This window comes from Anthonomus grandis, chromosome 5, assembly GCF_022605725.1.
Source record: "Anthonomus grandis grandis chromosome 5, icAntGran1.3, whole genome shotgun sequence".
NCBI lineage: Eukaryota > Metazoa > Arthropoda > Insecta > Coleoptera > Curculionidae > Anthonomus > Anthonomus grandis.
In genome coordinates this window covers 15,240,720-15,257,020 of record NC_065550.1, presented here as the reverse complement: position 1 = coordinate 15,257,020, position 16,301 = coordinate 15,240,720, and the positions used below count along the sequence as shown (strand labels likewise).

Here is a 16,301-nt window from a genome sequence, read left to right as displayed (position 1 = left end):
AAGCAATAATAAAATTAATGACCTTAATAATTTTATTTTAAAATTTCAAAACGGAACTACTTGTATAGTATCATTTAAAATATTGTTCACTATGATGGATGGTAGTGTAGCAAATATTCTCTCTGACACAAACGCAATATGCAGATGCATCATCTGTGGAAGTCCGAAAGAAATGAGTTTGCCAAATACCAACCGTCCTTCAAAAGTAGAAAACTACAGCTTTGGTTTGTCTACATTACACTGCTGGATAAGATTTTTTGAGTGCTTACTTCACATTAGTTATCGATTGCAAATAAGATCTTGGCAAGTTAAAGGAGCAGAAAATAAGAAAATAGTGGAAAACAACAAAAAGAAAATACAGTCAGATTTTAAATAAAAAATAGGCCTGATTGTGGACAAACCAAAGCAAGGATACGGGTCAAGCAACAATGGCAATACAGCTCGCTTTTTTTACAATCCAGACTTAAGCTCTGAAATAACAGGAATAGACAAGCGTCTTATAATAAATTTTTCTACTATTCTTGGAACTCTTTCTAGTGGCTGTCACATTCAGGTACTAGAGTTTAAGAAACTTTTAGATGAGACTAAACAATTATAATTAGATTTATATAATTGGTATTACATGCCAAGTAGGCATAAGGGTCTGGTACACGGATCTGAAATACTTGATTCATTTCCTTTACTTATAGGACAACTTTCCGAGGATGCTTTAGAAGCGAGGCATAAAGAGGCAAGAAAATATCGATTATTTCACACACGCAAGTATTCTAGAACAAAATGTAATATGGATTTATTAAAAATACTACTTTTAACATCAGAGCCCATTATCTCATCGCAATAAGGACAGTCACTTCAAAGAAAAATGAGAATCGAAACCGGGAAGTCGAAAAATATATTATAAGAGAGGAAAGGACATTAATTGATGATATAGACATAAATTAAGAAAATTCTGTCAGCAGTGATTTTAGCGATAATTCTGATTCTAAATGAATAAGAATAATTTTCCTTAAACCTATATATAATATGTGTACATATTTTCCATATCTTTTTTAAGTTAAGATTTTTTTGTTATAGTTTTCAGTTTTAGTTAAAATACATACAAAATTTTAGTTTTGATTAGATTGATTTTCACATAAAACTTAATAGCATTTTCATGCGTAGTATTAATACTGTTTATTTTTTGCTAAATTTAGGAGTTATTTTTTCCCACTTTTTACATTTATTATTTGTATCTGTAATATTTTTTGCCGTATTCCTTGAAAGAAAAATTTGTAGTTGTGTGTATATACCTTTTTATTAATGTTTTAAATACATTATATGTATAGTGATAGTTTTTTTGGCCTAAATTTCTCTCGTAAGAAATACCAGCATACTAAAGGTTACGAAAAAGAAATCAACTTTTACACTTATGGATGTTATAGATATCGTGTACTTTAAATTTGTTATGTAATTGTATTGTTGTTATTAAAAGTTAAGTAAATAATTTAATTTTCATAGGGTAAATGGGCAAGTTACTGTTATTTTTTTATAAAAAAACTAAAAAGCAACATTTTTATTTGTCCAGCTCTTAATGTATTGGTCGCATATTTCCCTGTAACATTAGATATTAAATTCTCTAAATTCTTTCAATGAAAGGGCCTTTTATTTGTGCAAAGTTGCATAAGTTTCGGAGCATTACGCTAAGCCCAATAGAAGTAACTGATTTTTGTCCCAAGGTCCTATATACTGGAAGCACTGTGCGGCCGGCCCGAGGACGAGATTAGTAAACATCTGACGTTCGTGGGAGCTGCCTCGTTTGGCGACAAAATGTCCCAAAATATTACGCGAAAATCCAGGCATTTTTAAAATATTTATTCTAATGCGGGTTTTACAGACATGACAATGTAGAAAACCCCCATAGAATTGTAATCTTAAAATGTTTAATATGCTGTGTTTTGCATAATGAAAATTAAAGCGTTATTCTAATAAAATATCAACTCTGATAAAAATATAATAAAAAATCAGAAATAAAACTCTAATAAACAAACTTAACAACATATCATTTTTTAAATAAAAGGCTCAAATAAACCGCCTTCTTTCGCTAAACAAAAACCTATCGTTAAAGCTATTTCGCACCTCCAAAAAAGTTTCAGGTAAAATGGAAATGGCACCTTCGACAATTTTATTTCGCAACTCCTCTAAATTTATTGGCCTACTAAATTCATGCTTGTAAATGGTCTCCTTAAGGTAACCCCACAGATAAAAGTCATTTAGAGACAAATCTGGAGATCTAGGAGCCCATTTAATATCGCCAGTTTCACAAATAACGCGGTTAGGAAAAGTATTTGTTAAAAATTCTTTTACCCTAGCCGCGTTATGAGCAGGACAGTCATCTTGCTGAAAATAAACCGATCTCAGGTCTACATCAGGTAGGATTTGAATGGCAGGAAGAACTTGGTTTTGCAGCAACTCAAGGTACTTTTGGGCGTTTAAAGTGCCATCAATAAATATGGGCCCTATAACATTGTCGCCCAAAAATTCAATTTCTGAGGATACTGGGTACGAAACTGAAAACTTCTGTGCTCGTTTTCCTGAGACCAATAACGAACAATGGAAGGATTGTGTTTGCCATGTAATGGAAAAGAAGATTCATCAGAAAACAAAATATTTTTTAAAAAATATCCGTTTTCATTTGCTTTTTTCATCATGGTTTCACAAAATTCCATTCTTCGCCACTAGTTTTCAGGAAATATTTCCAGAGTTTTTAAATACTTGAAACATTTGTACCCATATTTTTTCTAGATACAAGCAACAGTTTTATTCCTCATTCCCAATTCCCTCCAACACTTCTAGTGGACCGTGTCGAATCAAGTTGTAGGGTAATGCAAACCATTTCTTCCCGCCGTTCTAATATATCCTGGACCACTTCAACAGGTGGTTCTTGACGTTTTGTGTGGCATTTTTTACAATCTTGAAGACAAAAAGATGTCTCAAAATGTGTAACCACATTTAAAACCGTTTTTGCACAAGGAATCGGTCTATTCTCAAATGTCACTGAAAACAAATCTCTACATTGTACTGCCGAATTGCCTCCATAAAACCATTTAATTAGTTGAACTCTTTCGGAAGGGGTATAAACAGCCATAGTGAAAAAAACACGAAAATAACGCTCAAAAATTATTAATGCAACGTGCAGTAACACAGCAAAGTGAGCTCTGCTGACTCTCGGTTCAAAAAATAAATACGAAAAATTCCGCCGCCTGCAAGCCGCAACCAAGCGGTGTTGCCATTATTTTGGGTAATACGTAGCTCACGATAACACGATCTCTATAATATAAATATATCTTTTAGTTTTGAACATTTTAATCGAAATAAAAAAATATATCATAACAAACATGTTCTAAAGAAGTTTCAATTAATTTGCTTTTTGAAGCATTTATTTCTGGAGATCTTTCGTATTGTAATATCAAAATATGTTAAACTTGAAAATTCCTAGATTATTTGGTCTATTCTCTTTGCATATTTGAAGATAAATTAACCGAAAACTAACGCCTATAGACCCATCAGTTTGCCCAAGTTCCCATAATTCTCATTACGAGTAAATTGCGAGGCACCCAAGCTGTATTAAACGCTTTAACCGACCCAGTTGCCAGAGGTGATTGATTAGGAAATTTCTCCGGACAAATAGAGCGGAATTGTTGGGGCGACATTGAAATCCTGCGGAAAGATAGAGCGACATTTCTGTATCACGTGGTCTTTACATTGCCCTAGACGTGGGTGTACCCTATAAATTTATAGAATATTAATGGTCCGGACTAGCAATGATCGCTTGTTTACTGCGTCGTTTGGAAAATGAGTGCCGCATATAAATGTTCATTACATTAGCACATTAAATGTTTCTTAAGTAATTGCCTGGATACGTAAAACGCTATTTTATTACATTATTTCCTTTTTAAACGTCCAAATATAAATTCTTTAAAAAAATAATTTTTCCGCTCGTCTCTCTTTTCGCAAGGCTTTTTCACTAGTTATGAAAGCATCTGCTGCTGACGACTGGGTATTTTCATATTTCAAACATTATTTTGTTCTGTGCCATCAGGGAGGTAAAAAGCCTGACACAGGGGCACGATAAGACCGAAGTTGGCTATTATATATGTAGTTTTTCGTGTGTTTGTAATGTTTTATACTATACGGGTTTTCGTTAAGCATCGAGTGGGCGCTCTTGCCTATAAGATTAGAGTGTACGAGTTAATTGAACTTATATCTCCGTGTATTACACATTTAAAGAAAAAACATATTAAGCCTATGGAGAACCATTATCTTAATTTTCGTCCTCCCTAAAAGATAAACATTATTTTGTATATTAGGGTAAAATTTTAATTTATTACACAGTCATAATAATGATAAACAAATATATATCGAAAATCAAGGCAGCTTCATTTTTCCTCTCAAACAACATATGTATACACTTATTCTAAATATTTACTTTTTACCAGTTGAATAATGAAGCATTTCACTAATATTTTTCGGTTGATCGGCCTCTAAAATTATATTAGTATGTATGAATAATGAAAAAAGCACATAAGAAGTATACTGGTTGACAGAGGATTATGAAAATAACTTGAATGAAATATGGAACTCACATGTAAAGGTACCTAAATAAATTTGAGTTTAAAAAGACCATTTAATAAGGTTTATGAATTATCCATGATTTGACGTAATGCTAAACAGGATTCTTAAATATCTGCACCCAACTTGGCTAAAGAAATTGAAAAATACCTCCACAAGACCAAGACAAGTGCTTAGAAACCGTTCGAAACATCCTAAAGATGCAAAGCCCGGGGATTTGGAAAATAAGGGAAAAAATACACGATTGTCATTTCATAATAAGAATATAATAAAGGTTTATCGTTCTTAAAAAACCAATATTTTCTAAGATGAAAGCAAATTTAATATTTTTGTGTCATGTGAACACCAATTGGTGTAAAAAGAGCCCAACAAATCTTTAGCAGGAAGATATTTGCGAGCATCTATAAAACGCGGTATTGGATGCTTTGGTGCTATCTAAGTGCTGATGGATGGTATTGGAACATTTCTCAGTCGATCTAAAAATCAATCAATGTATATGTAGATTTTTTATAAATAAAATTTTAAACAAAGTGATCAGAAATTTGAAATACAGGAAGCTTCTTTGGTGTATATATATACTTCTTTTGAGATAATAACCCAAGAAAAAGAAGAAAAAATTTAGACCCATCTACCTTATAAGTGCCCTAGAGTCTTCAAATCTCAACATAGTGAATACTAAACAGCTTGCCTCTATGAAAGGTATGCTATGCTGACCTAAAAAAACTGGGTACCTATTTGGGTGTTCCATTTTAAGGTTCCAGGATTATGACTCACATTGCAATCCATCATTTTCTCAATATCGTTGTTGCACATTGTATACTGGATTAAACAAGAAATTGAGCAATTGAGCAAATTCCTAATATTTGCAGATAACAAGATATCTTTATTATTATTATTATTATACTTTATTCATTAAAATAATACATCTTAAACTAAATATATCTTATACACAATAGGAGCATAGCTCTGTGTGTGTATATAAGGGTCTAATCTAATTACTTTAATATATATATTTTTTTTAGAATATAACAAATTTTAATAACCTATATACTACATTAGAACTATCAATAAATAGTTCTATTATATTTATATGCATATTAAAAACAATATTATAAGAACCAATTGTTTAATTTATTTTTTTATAAGGAGCAATTTTTAGTTCATTTGATAATGTATTAAAAATCTTTGGCATTTTATATAAAAGAATCTTTGACATTTTGTAATTCTTGCATTTGGGACTACTGCCATGTTTACCTGACATGTTGAGAGTCCATGATTTATAAAGTTTAGATGTATTTTTGTTTTTGAGATAAACCTAACCATGGACTTAATATAAATCTGGTTTACTGTTAACACTTCTGCATCTTTAAATAATTGGATTGAAGAGTACATCCTTAAAACATTGAAAGGCTAGAATTAGCATTTTCATTGAACTATGGGCCGTTTATTTGCTTGCAACATCTCTGACGCAATGATGCCAAATGTCTATGTAGAAATGGCAAAAAAACACACTTTGTAATATCATAAAAATTTGTCACTTATTTTGACGGGCGCAAAATAATACTATTCCTCTTTAATAAAATATGAAGCATTTTTTTTAATAAAATATGATAAGATACTCTATAAGGAAGTCAACATTTAAAGTTGAATGAATGTAGACAATGTTCCTATATTAAAAAAAAGGCAACAACATCGCATCGCCGCTCGATCGAATTGTTGATTGGTTGCACTTTTGGCTTTTATTTTTGCTTCAAGCCAAGTCTTGCCTGTAACAATCAGTGCTGTGTCATCAGCAAAACACACTAACTGTCCCTACTCCTCTTTAATTATCCCAAATAACCCATTTATATAAAATGTAAATAGTACAGGGCCAACCACCATCCCCTGTGGCACACCATGTTCGACTGACTTGTATGTGCTCATTGAATTGTTGATTTGAGACACTTTGAGTTCTATTTCCTAGGTAAGACTGAAAAAGTGTCAGTACCATTCCATGTACACCAATTTGCTGTAATTTGTTAAGAAGAATATGGTGTGTCACAGTGCCAAAAGCTTTTCCTAGATCAAGAAAAACTCCCAATACATTTACTTCTCTAAAAAAAATTTGGTTGATATAATTTGTTAAACAGGCAACCGCATCCTCAGTGGTAAAATTCTGTTTAAACCCAAATTGTTGCTCTAATATTATTTTATTTACATTTAGATATTCATTCAGCCTTAGTTTAATGCACTTTTCTACCACTTTTGAGGAGATGTTTATATACATATGTGGCTTCTATTGATGACATTATAAGTTTTTATGAGGATCTGTAAAGAATACATGACTCTCACTGATGAGTAGGGTAAGGCCTTAATGTAATAAAATGGTATTCACTAGGTAAAGTTCACTATTTAGTATCTAGTATAAGGAAATTTACAAAAATGTCAATGAATATTGACATGAATATAACCTAAATGCTAACACTATTCTGCTAGATTTTCCTGTGATTGATTTTCTTAATAAAAGCAGAGGTTTAGGTTTTAAAAGTGCAAAAAAGGTTTGAATGATAAAATCTTATTTGTGACATATGTACATAATGTTTTTAAATTGTCATATACCCAGGTTATTTTTATGTAGGAATTGAATTAGTTATAAATAGATAATGTATTATTCAAAAACTAAAATAAAGTATCTATCCATCCTTATTTATCTTACATATTATGTTCTATTAAATCCAAAGCAAAAATGCTGCAAAAATAGACCTACTACTGTAATGTCAGCAAAATATCAATATAGTATTCATATTATTAGCATTCAAATTATCATGATTATTTATGAGACATGGTAATGTCTGTTTATTTTATGTGTACATGATATTTTTACTTTCATCAGCAAAATTGCAATAAAAAGCTTGACCTACTGATTCAAAAATTGTTTTAAAACTGGGTGCCTGTTGCCATTATCCAGCAGGAAAGTTATTGATTATTTTATCAATAATGAAATTTACATTATTTTGTTTATCTCTATATAAGTATCTCCCAATTAATAAATTATTTTTTTTTACAAATCTAGAAAATAATATAGAAAACATATTTGTGCAGAACTATTAGATAAAGTTTTTTTTAATAATGCATTTTTATACTTTTCCATATGTAATTTTATAGCATCACCAAAATTATACAATATCTGTTTTATTAAAATAAATGGCTATACTCTATTGTGATAATACAAAAAAAAACTGTTCAAGGATGCTTGCTGAAATAACTTTAAAGTTAAGATATGTTAATATTTTGCTTAATAATCTTTAGTTTAATAATAGACCAAGAAAGAATGTAAGGTTTTGCTTTTAGTTATACATTTTAAGTTAAGAAATACCTTGAGAAATACATCACTTCTCCATGTGATAACTCTCCAATTTTATGACCAGAATTATGGACATCATGGATAAACATAGCTTTAGATAGACAGAACAATTTCCGTTTATAGTTCAACTTTTAAATGTTGTTCACCTTTACAGTATCTTTTAAAATAATACTGTGACCTTCCCAACTCTTTGTTCTAAACCCTTTATATACTGTCTTCTCATCTAGGTTGGAATCTTTATTTGTTGAATGAACGACTTATTAAATCAGAGAGAACAAGCTCTGGATTTTACATTCAATGAGACAAACTAATAGTCTAATTTAATTTAATTGCTATTTAGTTGGGATCTTTAATAGTTTCAACTTTCAACTTTAATATTTTTTCCATGAAATTCGAGTATCCTATTAAAAAATTTCATGATATGAATGAATATGAAATATGAATTTCTAAATACTTAAGAAAAAAAAATTATTTAGAAGTGTAACACTTAATTTAACCTAAGTAGGACATTTATTATTGATAGGATATCTACATTGTTAGCTACATATGCATATTTTGAAGTCCTTCATATCACTTATGTTATATAATTATGTAGAAATGTCATAATTATATGTGTAATAAGGTAGTCTATGAAAATATCATAAATTATTTCTATCAAGTTATAATGGCAATATTCACAATAACACATATATCAAACAATATATTGAGAGTTATTATATCTGTTTTATGTAATGAAGATAATCATATACTTTGAAGTAATCCTTGTATATACATAAAGCAGTCATAGGATGGAAATATTCCTGGCACATAGAGAATGTCCTATTTTCTTTAAAAATAGCTGCCCACAAACTTGATCCAAAATAATATTCTTTAATCAAGGCTCTGACAAAGCTTATTTGCCTTTTCTTAAAATAAATCTAATCTTAAATAAATAAAATATAAGATTATGCAGTCAACTTTTATTATCTATTCAGATATTGCATATAATATAAAAGACACAAACACCTTTTTATTATCCATTACCATCTTACCTAGTACTTTTCTAGTAATATAAATGCAATATACATGAATATACTGTGTACCTATCTTGTTCTTCATTTTCAAATTATTTCATTCATATTTCAGCACTCACAATGGTTTTTGGCCTCCATAAAAAAAAATGCTTCAAAATTGCCAGTATGTTTAATATTTAAAAACTAAAAAACTTCCAATAAACTAATTATTAAGATGCTACTTTTGGTGTAAATTTTAAATAATAATTGCAATAGCGTTGCAAATAGTTAGCTGATTAAAATTTATTTGTTTTGTGTGTAGGCCATCATTTTTTCTGTGTTTGATATTTCTATCAAACTCAGCAATTAAAAAACGTTTTTCAGATTTTAATAAAAACACAAATTTGCACATGGGTACTAAAATTTAAACTATTAATTATTCACAATTTTACAACAGTTTACATAATCATTATTATGTATTGTAAAATGTATCTCTTCTGAACCTAGAATATATTTTACATCAAAATGTTTCACCCAAATGATATAAATAACAAAATAAGATAATCCCTTTAATTATAATGATTTAGAAACAAAAGTAAAAAATCATTGACAGTAAATTGATTTTATACCTAACAATGAAATAAAAATAATATGGAAATAAATCATCAAATATTTACACATAAAACATTCAAAGAATGCAAATATTCCTAGCAAATAATGAATCTCTTGCTTTGCTTAGAATTTGACACTAGACCCAAAATAAACTTTCAATCAAGGCTTTGGCCAAGGTTTTAAACAGGTTACAACAGTATGTTCAAAATAAATAGTAGGTAATTAAATTATGTGGTAACAATCTTTTATTGTATAACAGAAGAAGCCATTAATATTTTATTGTTAAATCTAATTTTCCCAACAAATTTTAGGACATAAAAAGTAGTTCTGCATAGACCTGATTGATACTTATTGGAATTAAACCATATGTAACAAAACAGTTTGTAAAGAGCTTTAAATGAAATTTTATTGATAGGCTGTAATCTAGATAATAAAACCTTAATTAGTTTTTCTTTCATATATTTTCCACAAATTGCCTACTCTTGAATTTAATAATAAAGATAGTGATATGAATTAGGGGGATACAAAATTAAAACAACTATAAAAATGCAAATAAACCAATTAATTAATAAATTGAAATACAAAAAATTAGGCCTTTAATGCTTAGTTCTGTATATATGATTCATTTAACTATGTTCCATAATACAGTTAAAATTTTCATTCCACAACTTTCCCACAACACAAAAATTAATAATTTGATGACAAGAGCTCATTCAGCAGACATACAGATTAAATGATTCCACAACATTAAAAAATAGATTTTAACTCTATAATTTTTTTTAATACATATAATTTCAAATTGTATTGTTATTAATTATAGACTGAAGTTTTAGGTAGGTTTGGTTTAGGTAATTTTTTTAACCTATTCTTTTGTGTTGTTCTTATTTCCTTAATCTTTAACAAGTGATTCACAAAAGTGTTAATTTTCACATCTTTACTATACTGTTATTTTATTGCAATGCTAATTATGTTACATCATTAAAATTTGATATCACTGTCATTTATCAATTATCACTATTATATTGTTTTCACACCACATTATCAATAAGTTTTATTTTACAAAAAATTGTTAATATTTTGATTGATTGATTGCCGATTGGCATTGCTTACTTAAGCCAATCCTAAAGTAGGTATGATATTAATTAATTATAGAAACACATTTCATTCAATTTATGTAAAAAAGTTATATACAGAGTTTATTAGTCACTGATTATATTTTTTGCTCTACAAGTATACAAATAAAAAGTTAATAACAATTTTTAAACTTAATATAAAATTAATTATATAATGCAGTTAATTAAAACCAAACTTTGTAGCTCATGAAACTTGGGAATCAGTAAATTTGGGCTATTTACACCTAAAATGACATAAAGTCTTACAAAGCAGAGTTTTTTTTGTTCCATTCAATACTCATATTTCAAAACAAGGGTGATAGGGAATAGCCAGATATTAAAAAGGTTAAAAAATTGAAATTTGCAAATAAATTAATTTAACCACACTACATTAAAAATGTTAATAACATCTCTTATTAATTAACATTTCTCGCTGTTGGTGAAAGTATTATTATAGACCTGATCACATTATTATCTTATTAAAGAAAAAAGCTTAACTTATGATAGGTATTATATTTTTCATGATAGGTATGCTGATTAGAATTACCAATTAAAGTATGATAGAATCAATATATGCTAAATAGACTTTTTATGAACTTAATAGAATAGTTAATCAGGCACAGAATTTGATGGTAAACAAATTGTAATTAAATTAGAAAATAGCTTGAGAAAGAGCTTTGAAATTAAGAACATAATTTAAAAATCAAATATAAGATTTAAAATATTTCTCAAGATCATATTTAGTGTGATTTGTTCCAAGCAAGACATCATTAAAATAATCAATTGGCAAAACAACATTTAGTTCTTAGCCTTGTCATTGACAACACAATTTCATTTATAGAATCTCCTCATGCTATTGAAGAATTCCCAGAAAGTTAAAGAAGTTGTTAATAAGCAAAAAAAAATTCTAATACTAACCTATTTTTACATACTAAGAGGTAAAGTAAAAATTCACCCTTCTCTTCCCAAGTAACAATTTAGGTTCTAAAAAGGTTATAAATAACTCCTAGAACCTGTTTAAGAAAAATTATTGATTATGCCATTAAGCACAAACACCGTTATTTATTAGCCCGCATAACCTCCTGTAGTAAAAAAAGGCCCAGCCCTAAAGAGGTTGTCGTTTCCAATAGGCCCTGGCCAATTTGAAACCAGATCGCATATCACAGAACCTATATACATAGCTAATAGAAATAATCTTTATCGAACCCGAAGATGCCTAAAAGTAACCTGAAAGCTTTTACGCCTACCTGTTTACAACCCTTTAGCAAAGTCCTTTTAGACTTTTAGGTGGTTATATAGTTTGGCCTGTTGGCCGGCTTTTGGCATTTCAGATACATATTGAAGTATTAAAATTTTGCCATTTAGTTTTAAATATGATACAGCCAGGGTAAAAATAAGACAACACCAAAATAAAAAGCAATGGCGATATTTTCAGTAAGTATGACTTTATTTTAGAAAAAAATATATTATACTGGAATAGATGACCGTTTTTCATTGCGCACACCAATTTCTTGAAAAAGTTGGGTGTAATTTAACTGTAAAACACGCGCGCCTTTGATATCTTACAAATTAAACATTATTCAGTGCCAATAAAAAAAAAAAAATTAATATATTTTTATTTCTGAGATGCTTTAGTGATAATATGTACTTAAATGCTCCAGTGTCTTTATATATTATCTAAATTGTTTACATATTACATTATTTTTGCCTGTATTTGAATAGCTTATAAAAATGGAAGAATTACATTTTTTCTTCAAAATGGACACCTAGCAGGATATGCTTTTAAGCTGCTATAATAACTCAAGTAAGTATCAAAAGCTATGTCGTAGGACAAAAGGCTTAAAAAAATGCCAGTGGGTTTTAAAAAAAGCTAAAACAGTGCTAACTAGCATCTTCCAGGACTTATAGGCCACTTTTAATAACCAATTAGCTGGCAAAGTCTGGGTGAATTTCAATAAATGGGTTTTAGGCATTTAGTAGGATCTATTGGCATTATTTATTACTACGCGGGATTTCTTGAGTCTTCTTTATTGCAATTCAGTTTGCGTTTGGTTTTGGTGGTTCCAGTTACTGTGAAAATAAAAGTGTGTTTTTTTATCATTCAAATTGCATACAGGGCTGTATTTAGGTACATAAAAAGGTAAGTTCTTTTTAGTTCATATAATAAAGATAGGCAAAGCGATTTTGATAAAGATAAATACAGATTGTTGCAAGTTTAGAGGTTATGAGTACCAAATCATTTTTCTTTTAACACACCCATGCAATAATTCAATTCAAAGTATATTAGCACCACAAAAAAATTGAAGAAATATAATGATTGTAAGATTGTATGTATTTCCAATAAATTAATACGATGTGAATCCCCGAAAATCAACACCTTGTTGCTAAAGGACCGTTTATACTTAATATTAACGCTAACGCTATGGGATCGTTTAAATTTTTGAGTAACGTTCGGATTCATGCTTATTCGTGCTGTTGAGGATAAACGTCACGAATAAGTCGTGAACGTAACACTAGTCATAACAAATTACATTTTTTATTTAATTTTACTCTTTTTAGTAGGTTTTGACTTTTTAAAGTTAAAAAAAAAACTTCAACAATAAAGGTAATTTATGTTTAGATTTATATTCTTTATAAATTTTGAATTTTTTTATTAGTAAATTTAATAAATACAAAAATATAATACATATAAAAAGCAGATTTTTAAATATTTAAAACTTAAAAATTGTATAGTATTGGACCTTATATTTTTGTTTTTCTGTTAAGCCACTGGTACTGGCATCGTAAATATCTGATTCTAGAGGATCAGGTTCAATGCCAAGACCACCATCAGTTAAATTATGAGAATTATCTTCTTCCGGTGTATCTATTGCAAACTAAATTTTTTTTTACATTATAATCTACCAAAATTGTCAATATTTTATTTGTCATATTTACTCGACCAGTTGTAATTCGTTGGAAATTTCGCTTCATATTTCTTTTAAAATTACCACTTCTTACAATTTTGTGCCAAGACATCCCTGTATTCTAAGAATAAAAGACGTAGGACTTAATAGTCGCGACCGTCCGCAAACTGTGTTTTATTGTGACTAGTTGGTTAAACCTTATCCCATAAAGTTATCTTATTATCCATATGACTTTTAGCAAGCCCTTTAGGTGTTAAAAAATGCTATATTTTCAGAAATAGGCCGTATAAAGTGCCAAATAGTTAGGCAATTGATTCAAGACCATATGGTTCTGAATAGGTAATTTTAATGCTAAAATCGTTCTATATTGGAATTTTGATTGCCAAATTAATGCTGAAATATAACCTCTCCAAAACCTTATTATCTCAAAACCATCAAGCCCTCGTTTATGGCCATAACAACGTTATTGTTGACACTTGACTAGAACTAATTAGATTTTTAATTTACCTAAGGTTCCTAGTTCCTATTAGCACAAAATTTAACCTAAATAGTTCCATCAAGCAAGCCAATGACTATTGCAGAACCTTGGTGCGGCTAAAAGGCAACTTTAAAAACCAACTGCTTGAGAAAATGTTACTTGGGTTTGGTGCGTTTGGTCCAAATAAATTCAATAAGTTCTGAATTAATGAAAAAACTAGGAAAATTGTATCTGAGAGTTGTAGGTAATATAAATCAGAACTTCAGTGCAGTTGAGCAAAACCTCGATGGATCTTGTCGATCAGAAATATTGGTGAAAAAACATTCCAGTTTATAGCACAATTTACTGAAAACTAACAAAAAAAGGCAAACTCAAAAAAGTATAAAAAAAAGGATATTACCTAATTAATAATAATTTGTATAATTGAGAGAAAAATCAAGCAGACACTTAAAAAAAAAGAAATATTGATACCAGTCTCTTGGTAGCTGACAATGTGTCAGAATAGGCCAGACTGCCTTGATATAAGATTCTTTTTATACCAGAGAATTATATTTGATGGCTACTTCTAAAGTATTTCAACAAATTTAAATTTGGGTATCTAGCAAATATAATAATGTTTTGGCCATTGCTTTTAAAATAATTTAATCTTAATTGTGTTGTTTAACTGGAATTTTAATTTTTAAAATATTAATAATGTATGACATTATAAGTTATACCTTAAATTCTTTTTTTTTAACATGATGTTTACCATACAGTTTATATTTGATTTGCTGTACCTAAGTATGTCTATATGATAATAACATATTTTAGAAAAAAACATATATTTATGCACTGTGCTTTAACCTGACATATGTTTATCTAATTAATAACAGAGATGAGCAATATGATATGCCCTCTGTATGGAATACTGTAATAGGTACCTATTACCTATACATTATATACCTATTAAAAAGTAGTCTCCACCTTAGAAATCCTATTAGGCCCATAACCCACTCTGCATAGACATTAAAACTTATTGGATTAAAATTATGCATTTGAACTTATTAGTGAGTGAGAAGGTCAACAAAACAACTAAATAAGCTGTTTTAATGAATTCATTTATGTCAAGGCAAATTTATTCTTGAAGGGAGTCAACCCACTTCTTTGACAATTAATTAGGAATATGCAACTGTTTCCCAGTTGTCAAACAGAATGAACTGCAATGTTACAGCCAAATACAGACGTACTAGGACACTTTGCCCTGCTCAATACTTAATTATTACCTTAATTAAAGTGATTGTTTACACCGCTGTCAAATATAATAGAACTGAAACAGGTAAATGCCGACTGGATTTTGATCAAAACATAATATAACGACCTGACTTACCTCTCCACTCTCGGCCGCCGGGGAATCATCCAATATATTGTAAATGATCGGAGGCAGTCCCGGTTTTTGTAACAACGAAAATCCTAAACTCGCATTTTCACTCCGATTTAAAACTACTAACAACTCTTCAGCCATTATCGGATACCATTGATTTTGGTATTTTTTTTACACTTTCTGCACAACACTCGCACCCCACATAACCTCGTTCGTTACTGAGTCAAGCGGGTCGTTCGCCGCCAGGAGGCAGCACGGCTCGGACTTTCCTTTCATTGAGCAGAAGAGTTTTTGATAGTCCGGGTGTCTAGGTACGAAAACTAACGATATATGACATGTTCATGAACTCGCTGACATGTAGAAAAAAGATCCTTATTATTTTGTGAAAACATTATATCTTCAAAATTATATAAAACAATGAGAGTCTTTTGACTTTCTCTTGAATATTTTTGTTACGTAAAAAATATCGGTTTACAGCTTTCCCTATATTTCATTTTATTTATTGTCCTAAGATATTTTTTGTAATATTAAAATACTGTCAATGTAAGAACATCCTCTTCACAACTTACAGACACGAGTCCAATCTAGAGCTCGTGTACGGACAGGTAAGTTGATAAATAGCCACTTCCTCTGAAATTGCATTTGTTCCGAAATTACCATTTAAGGAATAACAAAATGTCTAAAAAATGTATGTACATAAGATTGTTTTTCAATTTAATCACCTATATACATGAATTCCAATAAAGTAGGGTTATTTTTTTCATATGTTATATCTTGTTCTATATTTCTCTTCCCAAAAAAGAAATGGAAGCGTTTTCTACATATAGCAGTAATTGGTTTCATAAAAAGAATTCTTTTAATGAATCCTATATTCTATTATTTGGGTTGCT

The 16,301-nt window shown here is 29.5% G+C and overlaps 1 protein-coding gene across 5 annotated transcripts in view; it reads right to left on the bottom strand.

Annotated features, from left to right (window-relative positions):
• LOC126736854 (PH and SEC7 domain-containing protein) overlaps positions 1-15,631 on the bottom strand; it is a 286,453-nt gene extending 270,822 nt beyond the window's left edge. For 3 of the 5 annotated variants that reach the window (XM_050441456.1, XM_050441458.1, XM_050441459.1), the window contains exon 1: positions 15,418-15,631. In XM_050441456.1, the coding sequence (XP_050297413.1) occupies positions 15,418-15,552 (135 nt within the window). In that variant the 5' untranslated portion in view covers positions 15,553-15,631. The remainder of the gene's footprint in view (positions 1-15,417) is intronic. The other 2 variants (XM_050441460.1, XM_050441457.1) reach the window with 1 other exon arrangement.
• Positions 15,632-16,301: the final 670 nt, after the last annotated feature.